This window comes from Alligator sinensis, unplaced genomic scaffold (assembly GCF_000455745.1).
Source record: "Alligator sinensis unplaced genomic scaffold, ASM45574v1 scaffold324_1, whole genome shotgun sequence".
Classification (NCBI taxonomy): Eukaryota; Metazoa; Chordata; order Crocodylia; family Alligatoridae; genus Alligator; species Alligator sinensis.
The window spans coordinates 2023015-2047891 of record NW_005842188.1 but is presented as its reverse complement, the minus strand read 5'-3'; the positions used below and the strand labels follow the sequence as shown (position 1 = coordinate 2047891).

The 24877-nt window shown below is 43.8% G+C and overlaps 1 protein-coding gene across 2 annotated transcripts in view; it reads right to left on the bottom strand.

Moving 5' to 3' along the window:
• THSD1 (thrombospondin type 1 domain containing 1) overlaps nt 1–24877 on the bottom strand; it is a 37258-nt gene that overhangs the window by 4271 nt on the left and 8110 nt on the right. The window contains exons 1-4 of one of the 2 annotated variants that reach the window (XM_006026298.3): nt 20860–20933; nt 20437–20575; nt 15359–16318; nt 2302–2460 (exon numbers count right to left, since the gene is read on the bottom strand). In XM_006026298.3, coding sequence (XP_006026360.1) covers nt 2302–2460; nt 15359–16318; nt 20437–20494 — 1177 coding nt within the window. In that variant the 5' untranslated portion in view covers nt 20495–20575; nt 20860–20933. Of the gene's footprint in view, nt 1–2301; nt 2461–15358; nt 16319–20436; nt 20576–20859; nt 20934–24877 lie in introns of those variants that run through there. The other variant, XM_006026297.3, reaches the window with a different exon arrangement.

Here is a 24877-nt window from a genome sequence, read left to right as displayed (position 1 = left end):
AGGGAAAGACTTCCTCCCTCCAGCTCTTTGTATAATTCCTCCTTGATAATTAGCCTGCTGTCTGTATTATTTTCGATGCTCAATATACCTACAAAGAATAAGATAAGAGGGTGTCATGGTCACCGTTTTTCATGAAGTCTGGCAGTTTTTCATATGGCCCCAGTGGTCAAACCTACATTCATCCCTAATACAAAAGTCTCAGAGGAAAGAGAAGATGTTAAGCTTACAGAAGATTGCCGAATCTTCTCTCTGTAACCACAGTGCTCCCTTGGGCCCAGAAAACCTACATGAGGCCTCTAACTCTGTGAGGCCAGGGTTGTTACTGAAGTCCAACTCCCAGCAGTGAACTAGGAGAAAGGAGGAAAAATCTGGACCTGAGTGTTTCTAGTTATTCCTTCTTCCTTCTCTCCTAATTTTCTTTTCTCTTTGCTGTTACAGTGTCTTGTGATTTGTTTTTTCTCCTCTTCAGCCCATCAGCCTGGATTCCAGGCCTCTGTGCTGACTCCTGTTACTCAGCCATTTGCTCCATCTACTGGATTAATGAATCAAGAAATAGTCACGATGGATACCAACTCTGCTGAATGGAGCAAGGGAGCAGCAGACTGGTCAGAGGCTGGCACTTGCAGCACCCAGAGATAAATCTAGTTCACAGAATGAGATCATCTTTCGCAGGCCATTCAAGAATTATTATGAAGGGATTAAACAATTCGGCAGAAGTGCAGGAAGAGGAAACATTTATAAGGGAGAAACAGTATAGCTTGCTTACAAGCCATTCTGTGGGAATGCAAATGGGTACACACTGATTAACAGACTAAAGGGAAGGAGAGCAGGATGGTAAAGGGGAGAAAATGAGCCAGAAGAGGGTGGCTACAAGTCCAACCAAGTAATCCTGTTCTACCACCACACAAATACCTCAAAGCTAGGTAACCGGAGGAGACAGAACCATACAGCCTTGGTGCCTACTTTAGAAAACACACAACCATCCCAACAAACACGCACAGCAATCTCACAGTGCAGCAGAAAAGTTTGCCATGACCTAACCAGAGCGCTGGCATTGAGAACATGCTTTCAGCTCTAGCATATTGTCCAACTCCATGACCAGTTCTTCTAACATGTCAGATTTCTGCAAAAAAAGACCATTAATGTATTCAGTCATACAGTATCAGTATCATTAAAAATATATATAAACACTGGTCTGATGCCATATATATATTTCCCTCAACCTGATCTTATTCTGTGTCTTAAAATACTGATCTTTTCAGAGAAGTTGTTATTGTTCTGGTAACGAATTTTATTCCAGGGTGCATGTCTATAACAGTCCAACACTCGCTCTCCCACCAACTCCTGGAATAGGATAGTTATAAGGACTGAGGATACGATAAGTTCACAGGAGGCCACAGCCAGCCCTGAGCCTGCAGAGCTATGGCACCTTGGAAATTAGCTTCATTTTTAGAAACACAGCTTCTTACTCTTAGCAATAGGAAGACAGTCTCCCATCTGATCCAGAGAGGTGGGAGCTCTGACCAGATTCTGCAGAAAGATGGGAGGATGGGACAGTACAGTGTCTGTCAGGCAGCTGCTGATTGTACTTTGTCTCTTGCACCCCAAGGTGGCTGCGCAGGATGATACTGGGCACTGCATAGCACCAAGCCCCCTAATGTCATAAGTACACGTCTTATGTATGACACAGTCTCTGGTGGAAAATCCTTGATCTATTTTCATAGTTGGCAGTAATTTTCTAATGCATGGTCCAGAATAGGTTAAAATATCACATCCCTGTTCAGAAGCTCTCTGAAGCTGGGCTGTCTCTGCAACTCTTCTTCACAGAGTTTCTTTACCTGAATAATTGCTGCAGACTGCACCAAATTCAATCCATGCATGAGTTCACTGGCTCAGTAACATAATCCACTCCCAACACTCTCTTCCATGCTGGTATATTTGAAGCCAGTGTGGAATCCACCTCTATGGTACAAAGAGGGTGCAGACTGCCCCCTGACTAGCACAGTCTATGTCTCCCTCTTACCCACAAACATGCAAAAGGACTGGACAGCCAAGGGCTCCATGGCATTAGCCAACTGGTGGAATTCAATCCAAGGAGGAGATCCTAGTTTCAGTGAAACCAGTGGAAGTTCTCCATTGACTTAATGGAGCCAGAATTTCATCTCCGATTAATTAAATCATTACAAAGACAAGTCTAACTGGTTTGGTCTTGCAAACCTATTATAATGGGACACCTTTTGTTTGAACTATAGAAGACATGCAGCCAAAGGCAGAAGCTTAAAGGAAAGCAGGATTACATACAAGAGCATTCCTCTAGAGAACACAGTGAAGCCTCTTTTGGTGAGCCAGCACAGCCTGGTTCTGCTGGCAGTGATGAGAGACATTCTCTGTGTCGCTCCCGCATGCCATCCCCACAGGTCACGCTGCACGGACTCCAGGGCTGCCACATGCTCCATGTTTCTGTGGATGTAGGAGAGGAGAACAATGAGGAGTACAGACTGATGCCCTTCACCTTACAGTTAAACAATCACCTATCCTGTCCAGGAAATATGAGAGAAGCAAGGATTCTTTTGGTGATATCTTTTTATTGGACCACTGTGTTGTTGGAAGAGACGAGGCTGCACATAGATTGTACTTGATTCTCCCCAGGCCTGAAGAAGCGGACTTTGTGCCTATAAAGTTGTCTAATATCCCTTTCATCTATAAACTTGGTCCAAAGGATATCCCCTCAAAAATACTCTTGCTTTCTTTGTATAGAAACATAAATAAAAAATTGCAAATCATGACACTGGAAAACACCCTGGTGCCTCACCCAGCTTCCAATAAGGGCAGGGGCAAAGCTCCCATGGTCGCCAAGATTGAGCCCTTGTCTCTTAACTTCTATTCATAGAATTTGCCCAGAACAACAGCAAATTGAAATGAGCCCACAGGTCTTTCTAATGATGTAGTAGTTCATATATTTCACAGATCCCAACTCCCATCTCACACTAGCGTAACTTTTATTGACTTATACAGTTACTCCTGATTTGTAGTGCTGCTTGAGCAAAATGAGTCCCAAAGGACTATTGAAAAGCAATGTTGGTTCCCCTTTTATCTTCTTAGTAAGCAAATGTGTTATTGAACAGCTACTGTGACAGTTTATAGCTCCCTATTGTTTTATTGCTGAAAGGTACTCAATAATTTAGGATGACACTTTAGATGTAGTTTTGTTTTTTAATGAAAGAAAATTCAGAGGGGGAAAAAGATGCTGACCTCAAAGAAAGCGAGACCAGCTTTTGGCCAAGTGAGGGTGGGGCCATTATAGAAGCTGTGGGAAGCTCCAGGAAGCTCCTATTTAAGGGAAATATTTTCGTGATTTGTTTTAAGGAAAACAAAAGCTGCTTTTGATTTGGCTTTGAAAGTTCTCATGCAGTGGTCATAACCTAAACCTCAGAGCACTGAGACTCTTAGGAATTTATCCCTGCTAATAAGAATTGGCTGGCTTACATGGCTTGATTTAAAATGGACCAGAAGCAAAACCAATAAACTGACTGATCTATTTTCACTGTCCAGGAGCAAAATGAAAAAAAAAAGTACATAAATTATAAAAAATAAAACAAGTTATCTTCAATTCTCTTTGTTTAATAATATATAGTGTTGCTACTACTAACACAGGTCTTAAGATCTGTTTTCTGTTTCATGATTCTTAAGCTGCCTTGACATTTTTTAGTTCACAATTTATGAACTGTTCTCATCACTGAATGAATCAAAGAATGCTGCAGGACAGAGCAGTTCTGTAGTTTCATGTTCCATTAGGTACGGTATGGCTCGTGCTCCATTATTATTTTTAAATGGCTCAAAGGGATTCAGTGCTGCTGTATTTGAATTAACTGTGTTGGGCCCCAATTGTACAAATGTTTGCAAACAACCAGTGCCAGTGCCCTTACACATGGGAGTAGAATTAGTGACCTCACGGAAGTGCTCCTGCCTGTAAAGCTACTTTAGCACAGCACGTGCCAAACCCAGAAACAGGGTGGTTAAGTCTCCCTGAGGCATCCCCTGCTACTACTCTCAAGGACCAGAGAGAGGGCTTGGGTACTGAAGTGGGGGGGGGCCATTCCCAGGGTGCTTCACAGCCTTATTTCTAGGTTTGGTATGTGCAGAGTTGGGGGTTGGGCTGTGTTTCACAGCAATGCTCTCAGCAGAAAGGAGCAACCCTGTTCATAGGAACATGTCTATAGGCTAGCGATACAACAGCTAGCATTAAACATGCAATTTCAGGCACCAAAAGCTGTCTACCCACAGTAGCACAGGGGTTGGTCCAGGCTACTTTAATGCAAGCAGCAAGGTAAATAAATCTGCCCACTGATCTCCACACTGCCATGGCTGGACTGCTTCCTGCTTGCTTCCATGCTCATCGAAAGCAAGGTCAGGCAGGTCTTCCTATACTACCCTGAAACCTGCAATGCAGATATATTCTTAGGTACATCTCAATGTTATCCTTATTAATTGCATTAAAATGTAGGCCTGATCCCATGAGGTGGTGAGTGCCTTTGTCATTCACTTCAGTGGGAGTCGAGGGGGTTCAGCAAATCACATGGTAGGGGACCCATGGACTTAATAAAATACCCGCAGTTTAGATCAGAGGTATTTTCTAGACCTGATCCTCTGAGATGCCTGTTACCCTCAGCTCTGCATCGACTGCAGCAGGAGCTGAAGGTGCACACTTCCTTGCACAAAGTGTTTTTCACCTTGCCAGTCAGGGGCTCATAATCAAACTCTCTGTCACAGCAGGCGAGCAGGCTATTACCCTGCCTCTGTGCAATGTAGGAAATCAAGCTTCTGTGCCTTGCTCTGCAAGCTACTGGAATTACAAAATCAAAAAATGAGACACATCTTGTTCTTCCCCAAGGAAACAAAATCATTAACTTTCATTTAAGACAAATGAATCCAAAAGCGCCAAGAGAAAAATCTTTGTTGCTTTGCAAAAGACATGTACAGCAAACTAATTCTTTGAATGCTTAACAGAAAACTAGGGAACCTCTCAACATAGGAGCGTTAACTGGAAAAGTAGTTTGAAACATATTGGATAGTCTGTAATCATGGTACATGTATGTGAGTGACTAAATAGACTGTTAATTTGTGTAGCATCTCCAGCCCACTTGTGAGTTCTCCCTCTATCATGCAGTCAAACACCTAGACGTTCAGACACTACCCCCATGGCTAATGCGTGAACACTGCTGAGAAGCACACACCCCAGCATGTGCCTGAAAATCAGGCCACGTAACTTGTTCACCCTGGCTAAGAAGCATGCCTGAGGCAGATGGCCTGACAGCAGCTACAGGCACATGCTCAGGCTGCACTAAACCAGTCCCATTTACCTAATGGTGCACTCAAACAAGGGAGTGGGCAAGGTGGTGCTCCCAAGCTCATAAAAAAGGCAGGGTACATGTCCTTAAAGTAAAGTACGATCCAACAGAACAGCCAGATTGGAACAGCAGGCCTAATCCTATGATCCGTATTTAAATGAAACTCCTCAACATAACCACCTGGGAATAACAAGCTGCCATGTCTGTAAATATCTACTCCAACCCTGGATACAGCCAGTCTGGAATCAAACCTGAGCAAATCAGACTATTTTTTACCCCCAAAAAGGACCCCTCAAAATTCTACATTAAAGCGCTTAAAAATAGTCAGAATAGCCTATACTCTCTCAGAAGTGTTCGTCTGAGTATGTCACAGTTTACAACAAAAGCTTATTTTGGAATGTGGAGATAAGGATTTAATCATGCCCACACTGGTGTACCAGTGGGAGAAAGACTGGCCCCCAAAAGCCTCGTAAGTCAGGCCTGGCTCTATAACCTGGAGCTCTTTCCTGCAGCTCTCTCATACTGCTGTCATATCTAATTACTTTGAATTATTTATCTAAAAATAGAATTTGGAAACTGTGCCAGATATAAACTTAGGCTATAGGACTAGTTGGTTTTCAGATCTTCTTAGGAATCAGACAGATGCAGGTATGACTAATACAATCTTATTCATTCAGGGAACAAGAATTTTATAGCCTTCTATCTCTGCTGCTGTTCACCTCTGGCACACTGCAGGGTATTTTGGGTTCTGTTACGTGCTTGGGGGTTGTGGGGCATGAGAGGCTGGAGTGGAAGATTTTAGGACTCTGAATAAATAGGTGCACATGAAATTAGAGGAGTGGACTCGATGGCCCCACAGGCCTATTTCTCCGATTTTAACCTCTCCCAAGCTCCTACTCTCCTTTGGTGACTACTGTTCCCTTCTCATGGTAGTTCTCCCCCATCTCCCTTCATTAGTGGCTTTCTCAAGTTGCTGTTGATTGCATTTCTCCTCTATCCTTCTTACTGGGCGCCTCTACACATGATGCTATGGCAACGTAGCAACACAGGCAAGAACCATGACACCACAGCTACTTCGCTGTAGCAATGTGCTCCCTCGTTATAGTGTGTTGCTACCGCGATATAGCAGCTAAAAATAACCATGTGCTGCACGCATGGCACAGTACAGGCTGTTGCTGTGCTGTCATTTAGTACTTCCAGAAGGAAGTTTTAAATGATGGTGAAGTAACAAAGGTGCCGTAGGGATACATGTAGACATGCCCACTGTTCACTAAGAGCCCTAGGGGTCAACATTCAGCTCTGATGTAAGCAAGAACAATTCTTGTTAGCTGGGAGTTGCAATCAGGCTAAATTTGGTCCCCAGGGTACTAAGAAGGTGTGTGTCTACATGAGATACTTTACTGCACATTAGAATAATCTAATGTGTAAAGCATCAATCACTGTCTACACATGCTTGGCAATTACTTTGCATTAAATCAGTCTAATGAGCCGTTTGCTAGTACCAATACATACATGTACAGTACTAGAAAAACACTGCATTAACTAATGCTTAGTAGTACACGTGTAGACTCTGACCGGGAGTAAATTGCTCCTGGTTAGCCCAGGCAGCAGGGGCCACAATGACTGCCTGGCTAAGCCCCCAAGCTCTGGGAGATTGGAGGAGCTGTTCTGGCTCCTGGGGCAGCTCCCTCCCAGCCAAGGGGAAAGCGGGACTGGCCTCTGGAGCTGGGACAGCTCCCCCTGACCCCCTGGGGCTTGGGGCAAGCCCCATGCCCCCTGCCAGCCCAGGACTGCTCCTAGTGTCCCCTGCTCCCTGCCAGCTTGGAGCTCCCCCTGGCTGCTGCAGGAGGGCAGAGTGGGCCAGAAGCAGCCCTGGACTGCGCAATTTGCTCCTGATGCAGCCACATGTATAGATGTGTACTAGGGAGCACATTAATTGCACACATAGATGTGGCCAAGGGTGATAAAATTAAGACTGGAAAAGTCAAGTGTGCCTTCCCAGTACTACATGTGTCAAGATAACCCTTTCTTCTGCATAGAAAGCCGCATAATAAAATAATAAGATTTTATTATTTTCATTACTGATTAATGTTATTAATGCAATGGCTAAGGATTCCAAATGGGTTCTCAGCTAGATTGTGGAATATTCTCCCAACAAAAGCAGTGGGAGCTCTATTGCCTGGGATGTGAAAAGCAAGCCCTCAGAGGAGAAGGGGGTAGAGAGAACAAGCTGGCAGTATCTAAGTAAGCTTATGCCTCTCTGAATTAGTTAGTCTACGAGATGCCTCTCAGCCTTGACTTCAAGCTGGGAATAGTTCAGTATATTGGTTAAATTTTATACCTCAAACTTTGAAGTTATCCAATCAAACTAGACAAGCAGATCAGCTTGGATGATTCTGTTAAAATCATCAGCGGAACAGTCCACATTCATTGACAATGAAATGGTCAGCATGTAGCCTCAGGGTAATTCATACTCCTCAGACCTATTTTCTCACAGCCTTTGGAAGACTGCATAGTGCTGGTTCACATTAAGGTTTATTCACAACCTTAGGAGGGACAGACTTTTATTCCTTCCCTTCCCCTTCACCCCACTTTTTTTTTCTTAGATAGGCTGTGCAAATGCTGTTAGGGCATGGGATTCAACCAATAAAGAATTAAAGGATACAAATATAATTAATGTTACTCCATCTGATGTGAATGGAAAGCAGGTCTTGTCAAATGAACATTAAGTCTTTGAGGAGATCACAGATTTAAATGATAAAGGTAGCTACAGATATGTAATCTACTTAGATTTTTTTTTATTTAATACTTCATGACATTCTGATTAAATAATTAACTATATGTCATATTAGAAGAGCACCCCCATCAATGGATTACAACTGGCTAAATAGTTCTGCAGGGACCAGTATACAACACCTCCCTATTTTCATCAATGATCTGGAGGTGAATATGCAGCAAGTTAAAAATAATCTGCAAATTTCAGAAAGGTTTGTGGAGCAGGAAATAGTGAGAGCAGGGCAGTCATATAGAGCAGAGCAATCTGGATAATTTGGTAAGCAGGCATCATTGAAACAAAACATTTTAGTGCAACCAAATACAAGGTTACACATAGAAGAACAAAGAATGGAGGCTGTGCTTATGGAAAGAGGAGATATAGTCTGGAAATCCATAACTCAGAAAAAGACATAGGGTCAAATGGACAAGTATATCGATGTGAACACCTAGTGCCAGGTGATGACACAAAAAGGTAAGGCGATTGTTCGTAGTATATGCAAGAGAGCCAGAAGCAGGAGTAGGGAGGTGATTTCCCCTTTATATACAGCTTTAGTGATACCAATACTGAAATGCTGCACATAAGTCTGGTATCCACATTTTATAAAAAAGATGCGCAAAAATTTGAAAGGGTGCAACAAAGAGCCAAAAAACGATTCAAAGAGGATAAAAAGAGCATCACAGTGACAGACCAAGGGAGTTCAGATCTCTTCAACTATCTAGAATGAGTGAAAAGTGACTTGATTATAGTAGGTAGATTCACAGAAGAAAATACTGGCATGTACGGGCTCTTTAATCTGGCAGAGAAAGCTATAACAGGAATGAGTGGCTGAAAGTAGAATTTAAATTAGGATTGAGGCACACGTTTTAATTGTGAGAGCAATTGACCATAGGAACAAGCTAGCAAAGGGAATACTAGTTTATCCTTCTCTGCTGTCTTCAGTTCAGGCCTGGATGTTTCTGGGAAGCATGCAGTAGCCAAATTCAAGTTATTATGCTCAAACAAGGGTAACTGGGTGAAATTCAATGGTCTGTGATGCACAGAACATCATCAAGCAGGCCCTTCTGGCCTTGAATTCTCCAGACCTATGTGGTCAAAGACAAAAAAAAGAGCCACTGTGTGAGAGATGAATCCTGTGCCCTTCTATCCACAATGCAACCAAGGTGACAACCTCTTCAGTGTGGGTCCCAGAATTTCAAAGCCAGTTCTATGCTTGGGACCCACCGGGTGCATCCAGATGAGCAGGAACGTGTATTTCCCCGGGGACAAATAGCAGAGGTACGTGGCAAATTGCCCCAGGTGGGACAGCAGAGGCTGGGGCCACCACCTGGGGGCCTCCCAGGGCTGAAGTGGCAGCAATCCAGGTGCATGGAGCCTGGCCAGCAGCTGTACCATGGCTCTGGCTGGTCAGGCTCTGGTTTCAGGCAGTGCATGCTGCAGCCATGTGTGCTGCCCCGTTTTTTTTGTGGGTTTTTTTTTTTTTTTTTTAAGATACAGGGATTTCCTAGTATCTAATTTTGGCTCTGTGCTTCAAACATGTACACTATGTGCGTTTCACGTGTGCTACGTATGTTTTGCAGCACCTCAAAAGCCTTTTGAGGTGCTGCAAAGTGCACGTTCCTGCTCATCTGGATGTGCACACAGGGGTTCATCTTTTTATTTATATGATTTCAGTGAAGAAACAGAGAAATGCAACAATCTGTACTGAACAAATACAGTAATAGTGCTCAGAATGAATAGATACTATCATGGGGCTAAGGTCCAGATGCACACACTCAAAAGTACACAACACAAACCAAGCTGGGGCTGAAGAAGGGTCAGAACATTCACTGGAGGAGCACCACAATGGAGCTCTGAACTGAAGAGTAGGCCTGTGCGAAGCGGCTCGTATTCACTTTGGATTTGGATTCAGCCAATTTGGGGGACACTGATTCAAATAGGCGATTTCCGAATCAGCCCCATCCTCCACCTGCTCCCCCAGCCCTGCCAATGGCTGCCCACTCAGCCCCAGCTCCCGGCTCTTTGAAAAAAAAAGCCCAGCACCCCCCAGCTCCTGCCAGATTTGGGGGGGGGGTGTTGATCCCCGCTGCCCCCCACTAACCCTACACTGCATGGGGGACTCTGCCATGAGACCCCATCCCCCACCCGCTCTCCTAGTCCCAGCTCCGGGCTCTTTAAAAAAAACAGAAGACAAAAAAAAAGCCCCGACTCAGCAGCTCCTGCCAGGTGAGGGGCGATCCCCACTGCCCCCCACTGCCCCGCACTGTGTGAGGAGCTATGCCATGAGCCCCCAGAAGCCTTGATGGCTGCAGCAGCAGCTGGTGAGTGGGGGATTTTTTTTTTATTTTTAAAGAGCGGGCGTTTTTTTTTTTTAAAGGAGCGGGGAGCTGGGGCAGGTGGGGCAGCCATGGTGGGGGGGCTGGGAGAGCAGGCAGGGGAGCAGGCAGGGGATGGGGCCTAGCAGGGGTCCCCCCTCCCCCCTCCTCCCCTTCCCCGCCCACTACTTACCAGCATGGAGTCCGGGTCCAGCTCCCTGTGGCAGAGAGCAGAGACTGCCCGAATCTCCAAAGTGCTCCGAATCTTTTCCAAATCAGTTCGGACCTTTTAATTGGTCTCCTGATTTGATTCAGATCTGGCCACCGAATCGGGCCAAATCTACTTTGAATCGAATCGGCACCTAAAGCTTCGCACAGCCCTACTGGACAATCACTCCAGGCAATAAAGGGTTCCCTTACTTGTACGGTCTTCAGACTGATGCAGCTCTCCCAGAATACCTTGTGCATTTAGAGTGCAGCTGTGGGGCTCTGAAGTCTTATGCGCAAAGAGTCAGGTTTTCTGTGATCTAATTAATTTGAGGTTGACTTTTTAGTTCAGTTATTTTGTGCCATTTTACTTTCACATCTGCTTTGTAGTTTTAACACTTCTAACTTGTCACTCACTGAGATACATCCTTTCTTCTCATGTGTACCCTCAGGCTTTAGAAATACAGTACTCCAGTGAAAGCAAAAGAAAGAAAGCAAATGGTAAGAAGACACAGCTAAGCCATTCAAATGTTGGGTAGTGGAACATATCTACTGATATGTCATACTATAGGCAACTGTTTGTCCATATCAGTTATATGGACCACAAAACTATTATCCAAAATCTCATACATAGAAAATGAAATAATATTTTTTTTCCTTTTCTACCTAGTTTCATAGTCTGTAGGGTTGGAAGGGACCTTGAAAGATCATCAAGTCCGACCCCCTGCCATGGCAGGAAAGAGTGCTGGGGTCAGACAACCCGCGCGACGTGTTTCGACCCCGGCAAGGTGTTCATCCAGCCTCCTCTTAAAGACCCCCAGGGTAGGAGCCAGCACCATTTCTCTTGGAAGTTGGTTCCAGATCCTAGCCACCCTGACAGTGAAGTAGTGCCTCCTGATGTCTAGTCTGAATCTACCCTCTGCCAGCTTGTGACCATTATTTCTAGTCACTCCTGGTAGTGCTCAGGGGAACAGGGACTCCCTCAGTGCCTGCTGGTCCCCCCTGACTAGTTTGTAAACAGCCACTAGATCCCCCCTCAGCCTTTTCTTGTGAAGGCTGAACAGGTTCAGGTCCCGTAGCCTCTCCTCGTAGGGCCTGCCCTGCTGCCCCCTGATCATGCGGGTGACCCTCCTCTGGACCCTCTCAATGCTGTCCATGCCCTTCCTGAAGTGCGGCGCCTAGAACTGGACGCGGTACTCCAACTGTGGCCTGACCAGTACCTATATGAGAATGTCTTGATTAATCTAATGATCTTTGGATTTTGGATTTTTAACTAAGCTTTTTTGTGTCACAGAGAAAGAGAGAGATAGTAAAGAGAGTCTTGGTAGAATATTGAGAAAAAAAGATGAATCTGGCAATGTGGTAAGGCTAGAGGGCTTTTGTTTTTAGGAGATAAGTTCATAACTGAAGAGTTAAAAGTTTAAAACCTACAAAATGGAACACAATAAAACTGTATAACAGCACTATGCAAGTCACCGTCATTATAGCACTTCTTTGTGCGACAAACACCTTATGAAAACACTGAAAATATAAAGCAAGTTTTAATTTCAGAGATGACAGACTGAATCTGTGAAGAGCTCTAGAATTTCAGTCATTCTACTCCTGCACGGAAGAGAAGACAGAGGAAATGAAAAGCTCTTCCAAGAAACTGTTACAACTAGGAATAGGACAAAATAATACTTTGTCATCCAAACTTTTTTGAACTTTGTAGGGAAGTGAAGGTTGCTTTCAGACCTGTGGATTCGAATTTGCTCTATGGATATGGTTTCAGGTTTGGTCCACAGCTAGAAAAGTCTTATTCTCAGAAACTTGTCAGATCATCATGAGAATGTAGTACCATCAAATCCAAATCCTCTCTGATACAGACCTATCCCAGACCCAGTCTTTGTAATAATACCTCCCTCTGACAGTCTTTAGTTCACACTACCTGCTTAGAAACACAATCACTTAGCTCATCTCTCCCTCCATGATGGACAGAGCAAATATTGTCTGCTATCCTCACACACAGCTTCCACCATGCCTGCCACTCACATCTACCAGAGCACCTGAAAAAATAATCCTGACAAATAATCTTGTAAACTATACACACAAGAGAACAGTGGTGATGTGTAGGGGGTGCATGTGCACCCCCTGAGAGCACCAGTACACCCCCAGACCAGCCACACTCACCACTTAGGTGATAGGCGGGGGGCAGGCAGGAGCAACCGTGCCCACCCTGCAAGCACTGGCTGGGGTGCAGAGCACTGCAGCCACTCCTGGCAGCAGCCACAGCAATCAGTCAGAGTGACTGGCCATCCCCCAATCAGCCATGGGGCCCGCCCCTCGGTCGGTGGGATTGGCCACGGGGCACCCTCCAGTCACCCGGTCAGTGGGAATGGAAATAGGGGGACTCCTCCCCCCACCCCAGGTCAGCGAGATCGGCCACGGGGCACCCCTCCCCCCCGGTTGCTGTCTGGTTGCTGGGGGGGCATGTGTCCTCCCTGACTAAGGTGGCACCAGTTGCCCATGCAAGAGAATCCATCTATTTTTATCATGCTCGCATTATCAAAACTCCTAGGGCTAGATCCACAGACAGACTTAGGCATGATGCCATGGAGTACTGCCCTAGCTAATTTTTATCTGCCTGGAGAACAGAATCAACCCCCACTGAATTAGATGCCTAAATTCCTTATACAGGGCATAAAAAGAATTAGGTGCCTCAGAACAGGATCTACAAAAGACCCTCAGCTAGTCAGCAGAAAATGCTGGAGAGGTGGGGGCATTTGAAATCATGTCCCTCCTTAGGGATTAGACACCTAAATCAGGGCTGCAGGAAAGTAAACTGTCAGGTCAGGATTCACTGTCCAGAACCCTCTCCTGGAGTTAGGCACCCACGTCATTCCTACTTTAAGCAGATTCATGCTTCATTCCTTTTAAAGATACAGAGAGTGATTTTGCCCACTATTTATATAAAAACCTAGGGTTAGAGAACTCACTGGCTAGAGACAGACATTACACATAAACTTGTTTAAGTGATCAGAAACTGGTTTAAACCTGTAACAGAACAGACATTCAGGGCACATAAACCAGTTTCAAAATGGCTGAAACTGGTTTGAGATAAACCTGGTTGAATGTAGTATCAGACTTAACTGATTTGGCTCAAACTGGTTTATGCAATGTCTGTCTCAGACCCTTTGCTGGTTTAAGATAAACTAGACTCCCCCAGCATCCCAACATACTCTCTGGGATGGGCAGGGCTCTCTGCTCCACAGCAGAGCTGGCCCCTCCCCTCTGGCCAGAGCTCTGGCAGAGACTGCAGATACAGCAGGGTCTGCCTGACTTTCCCCTGCCCCACCCCCCGTCACTGCTCAAGCAGCGATCCCCTGCTCCCATAGCACAGGCTCCAGCCCCATGGATCCGAGGCATGTGGTATGCAAACTAATGCTGAGAGGTGTCTACGTCTCCAATTTCACTAGGACAGGCAGACAGGACAGTGTCCACTTAGGGCTTTTTGGAGCTAATCAAGAGGTCAGCTGGTAAGGTCCCTCCTTCCGTCTTTGGAAAAAGCTATTTAAGAGCAGCTGAGAGAGGCTATTTTGTTGATGGTAAACAGTTCCCTGCTGGCTTGCTCACCTGTCAGTTTTCTGTAGACAGTATAAAGAAGCATGGAGAGGGAGATTGGAAAGCTCTGTATCATCAACAGATGCACACAGTGCACACCCTCCTTGCCTCAGAGTGATAGCCCAGGGCTGGGGGCTGGCAACACTCCTGCCCCTTAAGCAGCCAGCAGGAAAAAGCCTGGGATGGTGCAGGAAGACATCCCTAAGCAGAGTCCTGCTGGGGCCTGGCCATGCCTCCCCTCAGCTCAGCATTGTGGAAGGGAAGGGAGGGCTGCTTTAGCGCCCCCCGGCTTCTAGCCTGAGCCACTGCAGGCATGTGCCAGCATGTCTGGGATGTCTGTTTAGTTGCAAACTGATGTAGCCTAGTCAGGTTAGACTAACCTGCAAAGACTGAATCAATTCAGGCTCGTGCTTTTTGAATGTCTGTCCCTAGCCACTGTGGCAGGGAAGTGTGGGGAGAGGAAGGCTCAATTCAGTTCTCTCTTCCAGCTGAGTAGGTTCAAACCCATATTGCCCAATACACCCTAATTTTCAGGCTATGGGCTCTTCTGGGCAGGGTAACCCCATCTCTCCTGATAAACTGGGAGACTGTGCAGAAATTAATTCAAGATTCATGGGATCAGAGTAAGCAAGCAAGTAGAAAAAGGACTGTGCAGATTAGCAGAATGGCCTCCCACAGGAGGAGAGTCTTGAATTATGGTCCCTGCTCCAGTGGCTGCTCATACATTTTATGTAATGGACAATGCAGAAGCAGTCCTGGGAGCAGGGGCCAGGACACAGAAATCCCCTCCTCTCAGGGCAGTGCTCTAACTACTCGCCAACAGTTCTGCTCCCTTTCTCTGAATGCAACAAACCATTCTTTTCTGCAGAAGGGCATAGCTTTGGCAGGAGGGATGTGCAGTGGTTCCACCCAGCATAGCCCATGGTGGTTCAGGAAGTCTCCTGGAAGGTCGTTCACCATCTGAACCTACTCAGACAGTGATGGACCTAGAACCCAGGTCTCCCTCTTCCTAGATGTGTGAATCCTTCTTCCATAAATGGCACCATTGTCAGTCCAAGTTATCATCATTTCTAGTGCAGCATTTCTAGTTAAAGATGAAAAATATCAATACAAACCCATGTTCCTCTGGATCACCATACATTCTGTGACTCTTGGAAAGAAGTGGCTTCGGCTTGAAAGGTTAAAAAAGTCAAAACAGTATTTGTTTTTTCCCATGTCAAACAAAGTACAGTTAAATTCGGTTCTGTTGTTCCCTGGATTCAGAATGTTTTCTTCCAGCCAGGTTGGTCTCTCTCCAGGATGCCTGAGAGCATCCTTATAGACAGCCATCTTCCCGCTGATAGAAGTGCACGGAGGGGAGACTACAAACACCTGAACTGAAGACTTGCACAGCACTTCTGGTGCCATGACCAGTTGATATCCAAATTTGTGGGCAAGGTCTATAGGTCCAGTTGAGGTGATAACCAAACCAGTCTCTACTGATTTCAGTAACACAGTGACATATGCTTCTTGGCCAGTAAGTAGGCAATCAAACTCCACCCACTGGGACCTCGCAAGAAAGATTATTTTGCTAGTTCTCATCCCCAGTGCCGCCTCAGTACTCAATCTTCCCAGTTCATAGAGGTTGCTGGAGAATATCACCTGTAGTAAAAACGCTGTCTCATTCATAGCACACAGCTGTTCATTAGTGAAGAGTCCAACCTGCAAGGAGCTCCCAGGCCCATTGGATGTCCTGTTCAAGTCTATGTGAAATACAGGCCACTCTACACTTAGGAGTGCAGTTCCTCCACTCCACCGTACATCAGATCCATTATCAGTCTCAGAGGTCATTTTGACTCGATAATTCCCAGCACTCTTGAAATGAAAACACTCAAATGCTACCATCCCCTGTGACTGGTGAGCTGGAAGCTGTTTTTTCGCAATGGTCTGGTCAGTGGCATCCAACAATAGGATGAATACATTCTTTGCTGTCATATTACCATTGTTGTGGTACTGAAATTTAACGGACACTGTGTCGTTGCTTAAGGCTATGTGACCTGGTCGCTCCAAGAGAAGACACTCCACTTCATGGAGGACTGAAAGGAAACAATTTCACAACACTGTTAATAAGTAAATGAAGAAGTGAATAATACCCACTGCATCATAAAAGAAACACATATAACAGTCAGGTGTTTAAGAAGTGATTCTGAACTTTTTCAAAGCAATTGGATCAATCAATAAGAATAAGAGCTTGGCTGTACAAATTTGAACTCATTACTTCCCAGTCAGGCCAGATTGAGTTTGGCACGACTCAAGTCTCCCTGAAGGAGCAGCATGCACAACTGAGTAGGAACAGCATAGAATCCCAATCCCACAAACCCGATGGTGATGTCTAACACAGCTGGAAACTGCTGCTTGGTAAGAATAACCATCACTTTTCTAAACCTACTTACAGGATCCTGTTTAAAAAAAAGATCCATAGAAAATTCAGATATCAGAGGTAATGGCTTATGTAGCTCTTGACTTCAAACTGCCTTCACTTGCTAGGGTCTTAGGGCTCTGCTTCTGAACCATTAATTTCCTTCTTTTCAAAATTCAGATCCTCTCCATCTTCACAATAACCAACTGTTGTTACATTTGACAATTTGGCAAAAAGTTAGACATGTAATTTCTGATGGCAAAAGTATAGAAAATGCCAAGTTAAATAAAAAAGCAAAACTGTGCAATGCTTTCTGAAGTCTCTGGTTGCTGCTGCTTTATGAATTTTTCATTTTACTCGTTTGCAGTAGACAATCAAGGAATAAAAGAGATTAAAATAAATGTGCTGGGATCAACAACACTTTTCCTGTCTCAGATGTGGTATAACATGCCTAAGTTACATCATTTCATTATAAACTGTTCAGTTTCACTTTAAATCTGTTTGTGGCCTGACCACAATTGTGCAGTTAATTAAATAAACCTGAAACATGTTTCAACTGGTGGGGTGAAACAGTATTTAAAGCACATGATTACATAGAGATCATACGCCTGTTTCCACCTCTGGTACAGTTATTTTGTGTAACCTTGGACACATAGCAATCACTTAATCTTAGGCAGAGAAAAGTTATCAGCACAATAGAAACAACACTTCTCCACTTCAGAGAGATGCTGGGAGGCTTCATCCATTGATATCTATAAGATGCTATGAGTTCCTAAAGCACTGCTTACAAGTTGATAGTGGCTTGTACTTGCTAAATCTGCTGCATGTTTATATATTACATACATTAAAACCAAGAAAACGATGTTGTTAGAACTAAGAGGCTGCAGTCAGACCCCCAAAAGTTTGAAAATGTTTGTGTAATCTTAATTTGGTCCCCTTGTATTTATACATTATGATGCAGTCTTTATATTACTTAAATATATTTTTCCATATGGCCCTGCTTCATTCTGTAGACAGGAGAGATGGTGCTCACTGAATTGCAAGCTTTCCAGGGCTGTGATAACCTTAGCTGTGATAACCAAACATGGCTCCCTGGGTTTGAGCATATTCAAGCCAGTCCAGTTAATGTGGTAGCTATGTGGGGATGAAGCATGATCATTGTAAGTGGAAATGTTTCTCAGGGAAATGTTTGTAACAAATTTTAACATAGGTAAAACAATTATTGCCCCCAATCTCATTCTTAGAAATGTCTAAAATACTTAACTGAAATGTTTAAATACACCTGAGACAGACACCCAAATGGAAACAAATTTAGCCAGAACAGGTTAAAATCTGACAAAGATGCAAACAGTTCAGAACAGGATATTATAATGGTAAGTACCAAGCAACTTTAATTATATACATGCTACCTGTGCCTCTGATGACACTGTCCTGATTTCTGTTTACTTGCACCTGCAAGCATAGTGTGCTGATCCACTAGCCTGGAAGCTGTATCTATGCAGCAGTGAGGGTAAGTGAATCAGCAGGGACAGGCTAAATGACACTGTCACTCAAGCAGTATTAATTAGGCTTCCCATCCTAAATGCCTTTTGGATGTAGCTACATAACTTTTGGTTTTGGCAGCAGTCTGCCTGGGGGCAAGCAATGTACTTGAGGGCACCACAACTACACATGGTAAGTTTAAAATGTAGACATGACCTTGCAGTTCACATCAAAAGAATTTAAAAAAATATTAGACAGCCTAGAAAATAAAAGCATGGTGTGGGTTTTAGCCATGAAGCTGCCATTGACTTTAGGGTATGATAAGGTGTGGAAAACAGGCAACGAGGAAGAAGCCATCTTTATGCTGGCATGCTTTTGCTGAGACTAGCCCAGTAAGACTGGCCTTCCCTTCTATTTGTTTTAGTGTAGAAACATTCTAGTTATAGACTACCCAAAGAGTTGCCACTTCATGACACACTGGCGGGCACAGAATAGGAGCAGCCAGCTTCCCCTGTGTACGCTTACTGCCATGCATGTTAGGGTATCACCAGCTGGAATCTGGTCCCCATTGTTTGGACAGCCTGCCTTGGGCTCATTTCAATCCATCTGTAGATATCTTTTTTTTGTCATTACAATAGTCTGCTACTGAATGGATCTGGCTGCAACCTACCAGTGTGGTCACTCGAAGAATTCATTCTTGCAAATCAAAAGGCAGAGCCTTTAACTCTTTAACGGTGAAAATACTTATTTATACTGGGGTATTATTCTATATGAATGACCATAAACCAAAGTTATATATATACAAAATTGCTTGGAAACTATTTTCTGGAACAGGAAGTATTCTTGATACTGGAAATATTGTCAATACAGAAGCTTAGGTGCTAAAAATATTCAGATGCGATTTAACATTCCTAGCCATAAACTAGAGGAATCATTGGGAGCTTCTACCTTTTTGAGTTTAAATAGTAATGTCTGTATGCAAAACTGTCCTCTTAAGAAGTGCCAATGTAATAATTTATCTCTGCCCAAATTTGAGTTAAACATGTATCTTCACTGTAACCTTCACTTGACCCTTTGTTAATTTTTCTATTTATATTTGGCTGATTAATGTGACAGTAGAAGTTTAAAGTTGCATAACATCACTAACAAATACACCTCTTTCTCCACTGCACCTAAACATCACTGCAAAATGTTATAGTTCTACATTTTTACATCCCTTCTCCAGATCTTTCGATAGTGATCAAAAGAGAAAAAAGATATCAGTGGAAGTAGTTGGGCATGTCCAGTCTAAAAATCTGTAATCAAATTTTTACATGCATATTACAAGAGCAAATCCCTTACATTACTAGGGCTAGGTCTCTCCTTCATATGAAGTTTTCATATCCCAAAGGAATGAACTTCTATATCCCGTCCACAGACACAGGTAAATATGAGACTTCAGATTTTGCAGGACCATGCACAATAGTTCAACAACATCTAGCTTAGTCCTCTTGCACAGCCTTCAAAATTTACTGCATCACTCAATTTATATGTTAGAGATAAAGTTTTTAAAAAGCATCTAAATGATTTAGGAGCTTGAATTCTGTTTTCATAAAGTAATTTTGGGCACTTAAGAGCTTAAGTCTCCCAAAGTCAATGGTATTTAAGTTCCAAGATGCTTAAATCAGTTTTGGAAAATGGGATTTGAGTCAAAGTGCAAGGTAGCTTACTCCCTTTTCAAAAGTGGAGTAAGTTGCCTTCACCTTTGGGCTTGTGCAGATGGGGAATTAATATGCAGTAAACTACAGTATGACTTCAAACAACACAAGCTACTTGATGTTGATTCCCTGTGTGGACTTCCTTAGCGTGCACTAGAAATGTCCTTCTGTGAGGCAGTTTGCAAAGTGGACCTTGCTTACAAAGTGCAGTAAGCTCTCTCTCAGTGAGTGCACAATAAAAATGCCCACCTATGTAGTTAGTGTGCTGTAAATTCACACTAATCTACTGCCTATAAACCACCACATGTAGACAAGGGCTTAGGCAGTTAAAAAATTGTATCCTTATTCATACATTACTGAAATGTGCAAACGTTAGGACAGAATAGAGTTCAGTTAGTTATTGGTAACCCAGCCAGTTCTAGCCTGAGATGCCCAAAGAAACCTGCCCAGTTTATTCCATTTCATATTCAATTCTGTGTCAGTTGTGGGGCACCTTCTACTCTGATAAAAATGCAAGTCATCATTCCCAGCAACAGTTTTCACCAATCCCAGATTTCTGTGCTCTTCTGATTCCACTTAATATCTATAGCATTCTCTTTATGGTCAAAATACTCACCATAATCCCAGAGCATAACTAACAATAGATTTGAAAAATCTTTCAACATCTGTTTCATTCTGATCAGTGGGATCCCAGGTCCGTTGACTCCTCATGTCCTTCTCCACCTCCGAAGCACATGCACTTTTTTCAAGAACACCTGAAAGGTAAAACTTAAAAAAATTACAGCCCTGCTGAATTTGTGTCAGAAAGACAAAAGAAGAGAAAGGTCCACTGAAAAAAAAAAATCAGTCAAATATGTATTTGTCAGATAATTAATCTCATTTAATGCTATCAGTATTTCTTTTTTTTATCTGCTTTATAATCCAGTACAACACCCTGGTGCACTGAGACATATACAGCCACAATTCATCATACAATAAAGTTCCAGATCCTGTATCAGCACAGAGAGCGAGCTTCTATTGCTTCATATTTCCAACTGACCTGTTGAAGCCTGGATGTCAGCCTCACTGTAATAGCTGCTGTAGTCCATTTTTATATGACGATCTGGATTCACTACAGCAAAACAGCAAAGTGACTCATATAACAGTTTTATAAAAATAAAAACATATTTAAACACCAAAAATCTCTCATGGACTGCAACTTCTGCTTAAACAGATGCTGAAGGAAGAATTACCTGGTATTGCTTATAATGCATGTATAGAAATATTATCATTAACTGCTTTTAAAATAACTTTCAGTGTGAAAATGACTCAATACAAACCTGTCCTATTGATTCTTAAATTGCCTATTACTTCAGCTGTATTAATATATTTAATAAGCTCATTTGATCTACTCTTTGCTCACACATTCCTTCATATTGATTGTCCTGGGAAAGTTCCAGTTCCAATAATTTTTCCCCCGTTTTCTTTGGTGATATCAGATAATTTTAAAGAATAAATTCTGTCAGTTGCACCTGCAATCAATGGTGGCAACAAAAAGAGGGGCTGTATTTTTCAGTTTGCTCTACAGAGCAATTTCCCCCTCCCAATTTCTATCCACTTCCATGAACTAGAATAATGGGGAATCTTCTTTAAAGTGCCTCAAACAAATTAACCACACAAGTAAACACAAGCTAGTATATGAGCACTGTGTTTTTCAAAAAAATTGTTGCAGGTGCTATCACACGAAGTTAGAAAGAACCCAAAAGAGAAGACATTTACATATAGCACTATTAATCCACAGACAGTAATTATTATTATTTGTATTTTCTAAGCCCTGGGGTCCTGCTTTGCTAGACACCATGCAAAAAAGCTCTTGCCCAGCAAAACTTACGCTTCTCATTTTAAAGGTGAGCAACAACCAGTAGCTACAACACAGAGATGGATAGAGGCAATGCAACAATGGCATTGTTTCAGGTCTCCCAGTCATTTCACAGATCACATAAGGATAGAGTGTTATATAAATCTAATAAGTTGTTTGTAATCATAAAAATAATTATTTCATTCAACATTTGATAAGAGTGTTATATATCAAATGCATGTGTAATATCACTATAAAATATTTTACTGTCTTGATTTCTTTTCTATCTTCATGTCTCTCCCTCCTCCAAATTGTCTTGCCGTTAACACCTTTCTTTCATATAAGACCAAGTGATTAAATGGCTAGAACAGTGCTGGAGCGTTACTGTAGCTGGGATGGTCCAGGTCCAGGCCCAGATCTGAGGAAGAACACTTTGTGCCAAAAACTTGTCTAACATCTCTCTCAACTACAGTTGGTTCAATAAAAGTATTGCCATTAAATCCTTGCCTCTCACATAAATAACTGGAGTGATTAATTTGTAAAACAAAACAAAACAAAACAAAAATTAAAAGTTTCAGGTACAGCTTGGCTACACAATTGATAAAGAGCAAAAGAATAATAAGCCACACATATCTGCAGGGTATAATCAGCACCGAGATCAAGAGCTTGGTGAGCTTCCAAAAAGGATTAGACACTGAGATAGAAAATGGAAACTACAGTTACATTAGGTAGGATGCAAATTATAGGAACATAAAACTTATGCCTCAAGATAAGAAAACTGATAAGGTTTAGAAATCAACTTTTCCCATGGGTAGGCCATTCCATCTTTGCCTATTCTGGGTATTCTTGCACTTTTCCTCATAACAAAAGGCACTGGCCATCACTGCAGAGAAGATGCCAAGCCGAGGGGCTACTGGTCCAAATAGGAATTCCTTTTGTTCCTATAATTAGTTAGGATGATACTAAAAAAGTAATGAAATGAAAGAATCAATGTGTTAATGCTAAGAAAAAAAATAGGCTTAGTATAAAAAAACCCTTTGTAACAGAAGATGTACAGGTCTATGGAGCAGTCTCCCAAGGGTAGATGGGGAAGCTATTTGATATACCTAAAGTTAGCCTAAACAAAACAAAACCAAATAAAAAAAAAGTCTTTAGGAAACAATCATGCATTGGTACTGTGATGGACTGGATGGCTTCATGGATCTTCTCCAGCTCTAATTTTCATGACATCAAATATTAAAACTTTTTTTTTTTAAACATCCTTTACGCATCTGTGTATGAACTGGCAGGTGGAATGAAAGGTCCCTATCTCTATATAATGCACTATCTATTGTATGAAGGAAAAATAAAAGGCATGGAGGGAAGGATGTATTGAAGAGGAAAAAAAAAGGAAGAGACTGACAGAAGGAATTGCCTTGTCATATGTGTTATCTGTTTTCATTTGCATATGTTGTCTTGACAAATGGAAAACAGGCTTGGTCATCTAGAGAGAGCACTGAAGTGATGCATAAAAAGACTTGGGGCCTTCTGTTTCTGCCACTGGCCTGATGCATGATGCTGGGTAAATCACTTCCTCAGCCTGTGCCTCTGATTCCATCCCACTTTTTATCTAGTTAGATTATGTACCCTTCAGGACAGGAACTCTCTCCTGTTAGGCATATGCAGAGGGCTAGCACAATGGGGCCCCAGTATTAGCTGGGCTTTAGCAGCTTCCAAAATACCAATAGTTAAGAAAAGCTGGAACCTTCTATTCCTTGGCTTTCTTCTTTACACTCCACCCCCCGCCCTTTCCTTAGTATCATTCAAAATTCGCCTGATAAAATCATCACCTTAAAGATTCTCAAGTCTCTTAGGCTGTGCTTTCACTAAGAATTTTTAGCAGTTCTTACACTTCTGGTCTAGCATCAATTCAGCTCACCTCCTGGAAGTGCTAATATAGACCAAGTGTCAGCATGTTTAGCACTGTGCTGTCTAGCACTGCATAGAAAAGACTAGGGGCATGTCTGCAATGCAGACAGCAGGGGAGTACAGATGCACCTGAGCTAGCTTTCAACTAACTAGCTCCAATACTGGTACCAATTTAACTATAGTTGGATGAAACTCAACAAGAGCTGATTTTTCCTTAATAGGTCTGTGCTACTACTGGTACACTGGCCAGCTCACTTAAAACTGGCTGGTGTATCTTGATATTACTAGGCCTGTGCGATGCAGCAAGTATTTGCTTCAGATTTGGATTCAGCCGATTCAGAGGGACAGTGATTTGATTCAGTGATTAGAATCACTGTCCCAATTTGATTCAGCCGATCCAGATCTGGAGGTTTGGCCATAGACTATACAGGCAGCAGTCCTCAATGATGCTGGACACGGCTGCCTCCAGCTGGTAAGTCTGTTGTGGTGGGTGGAGGGAAGGGGTGTGGGGAGTGAGCAGATCAATGCCCCCAAAGTGAGGGAGGGATTGGGGCTGGGACAAGCTGCCCAGCTGGGGCAGGGAAGTCGCGGGGCTCAGGGAGGGGGGTTCCCGCCACTGTGCGCTGCCACATGCTGCCGGTCCGGGAGCTGCTCTTCCGGTGGCTCCTCTGGCGGCTCTTGCTGCCTGTCTGGGAGGGCATGGAAGTAGGCATGTGCCCCCAGATCTGTACAGGGCAGGCTGGGCCGGACTGTGCTCCGGGAGGCTAGCCCCAGCTGCCCGCCGCCAGACTGCGCTCTGTGAGGCAGGTGGCACCAGGGCTGTGCTCCAGGCAGCTAGCCCTGGCCACAGCACCCACCCCACAGAGCACAGTGGAGCGGGGACTATGGGGGGGCCTGCAGCCACCCTAAAATTCCCCATAGCCTCTGCCGCTGGCCCTGCCCCGATCCGGGTGCACGCGCCTATCCCCATGCCCTGCCACTGCTTGCTCAGCTGGGTCAGGGTGGGACAAAGCTGCGGTGTGTCCGGGAGGCTCAAGTGGCTTCTGCTGCTGCACACTGCTTGTCTGAGGCAGCACAGCGGCACCGTCCCGTGCCTTCCCGCCCCAGTTGGGCTAGCAGCAGGAGGGCATAGCTCCTATTCCCAGTGCCTTCTGCTGCCTGTCCAGAGCGCAGGCCAGCCCAGTCTGCCCTGGAAGAGCAGCTCCCGGACCGCCACCATGCAGTGGCAGGAGTCCCCCTCCCCGAGTCACGCGCTTCACCACCCGGCTGGGCAGCTTGTCTCAGCCCCAGCCCCAATCCCTCCATCACTGTA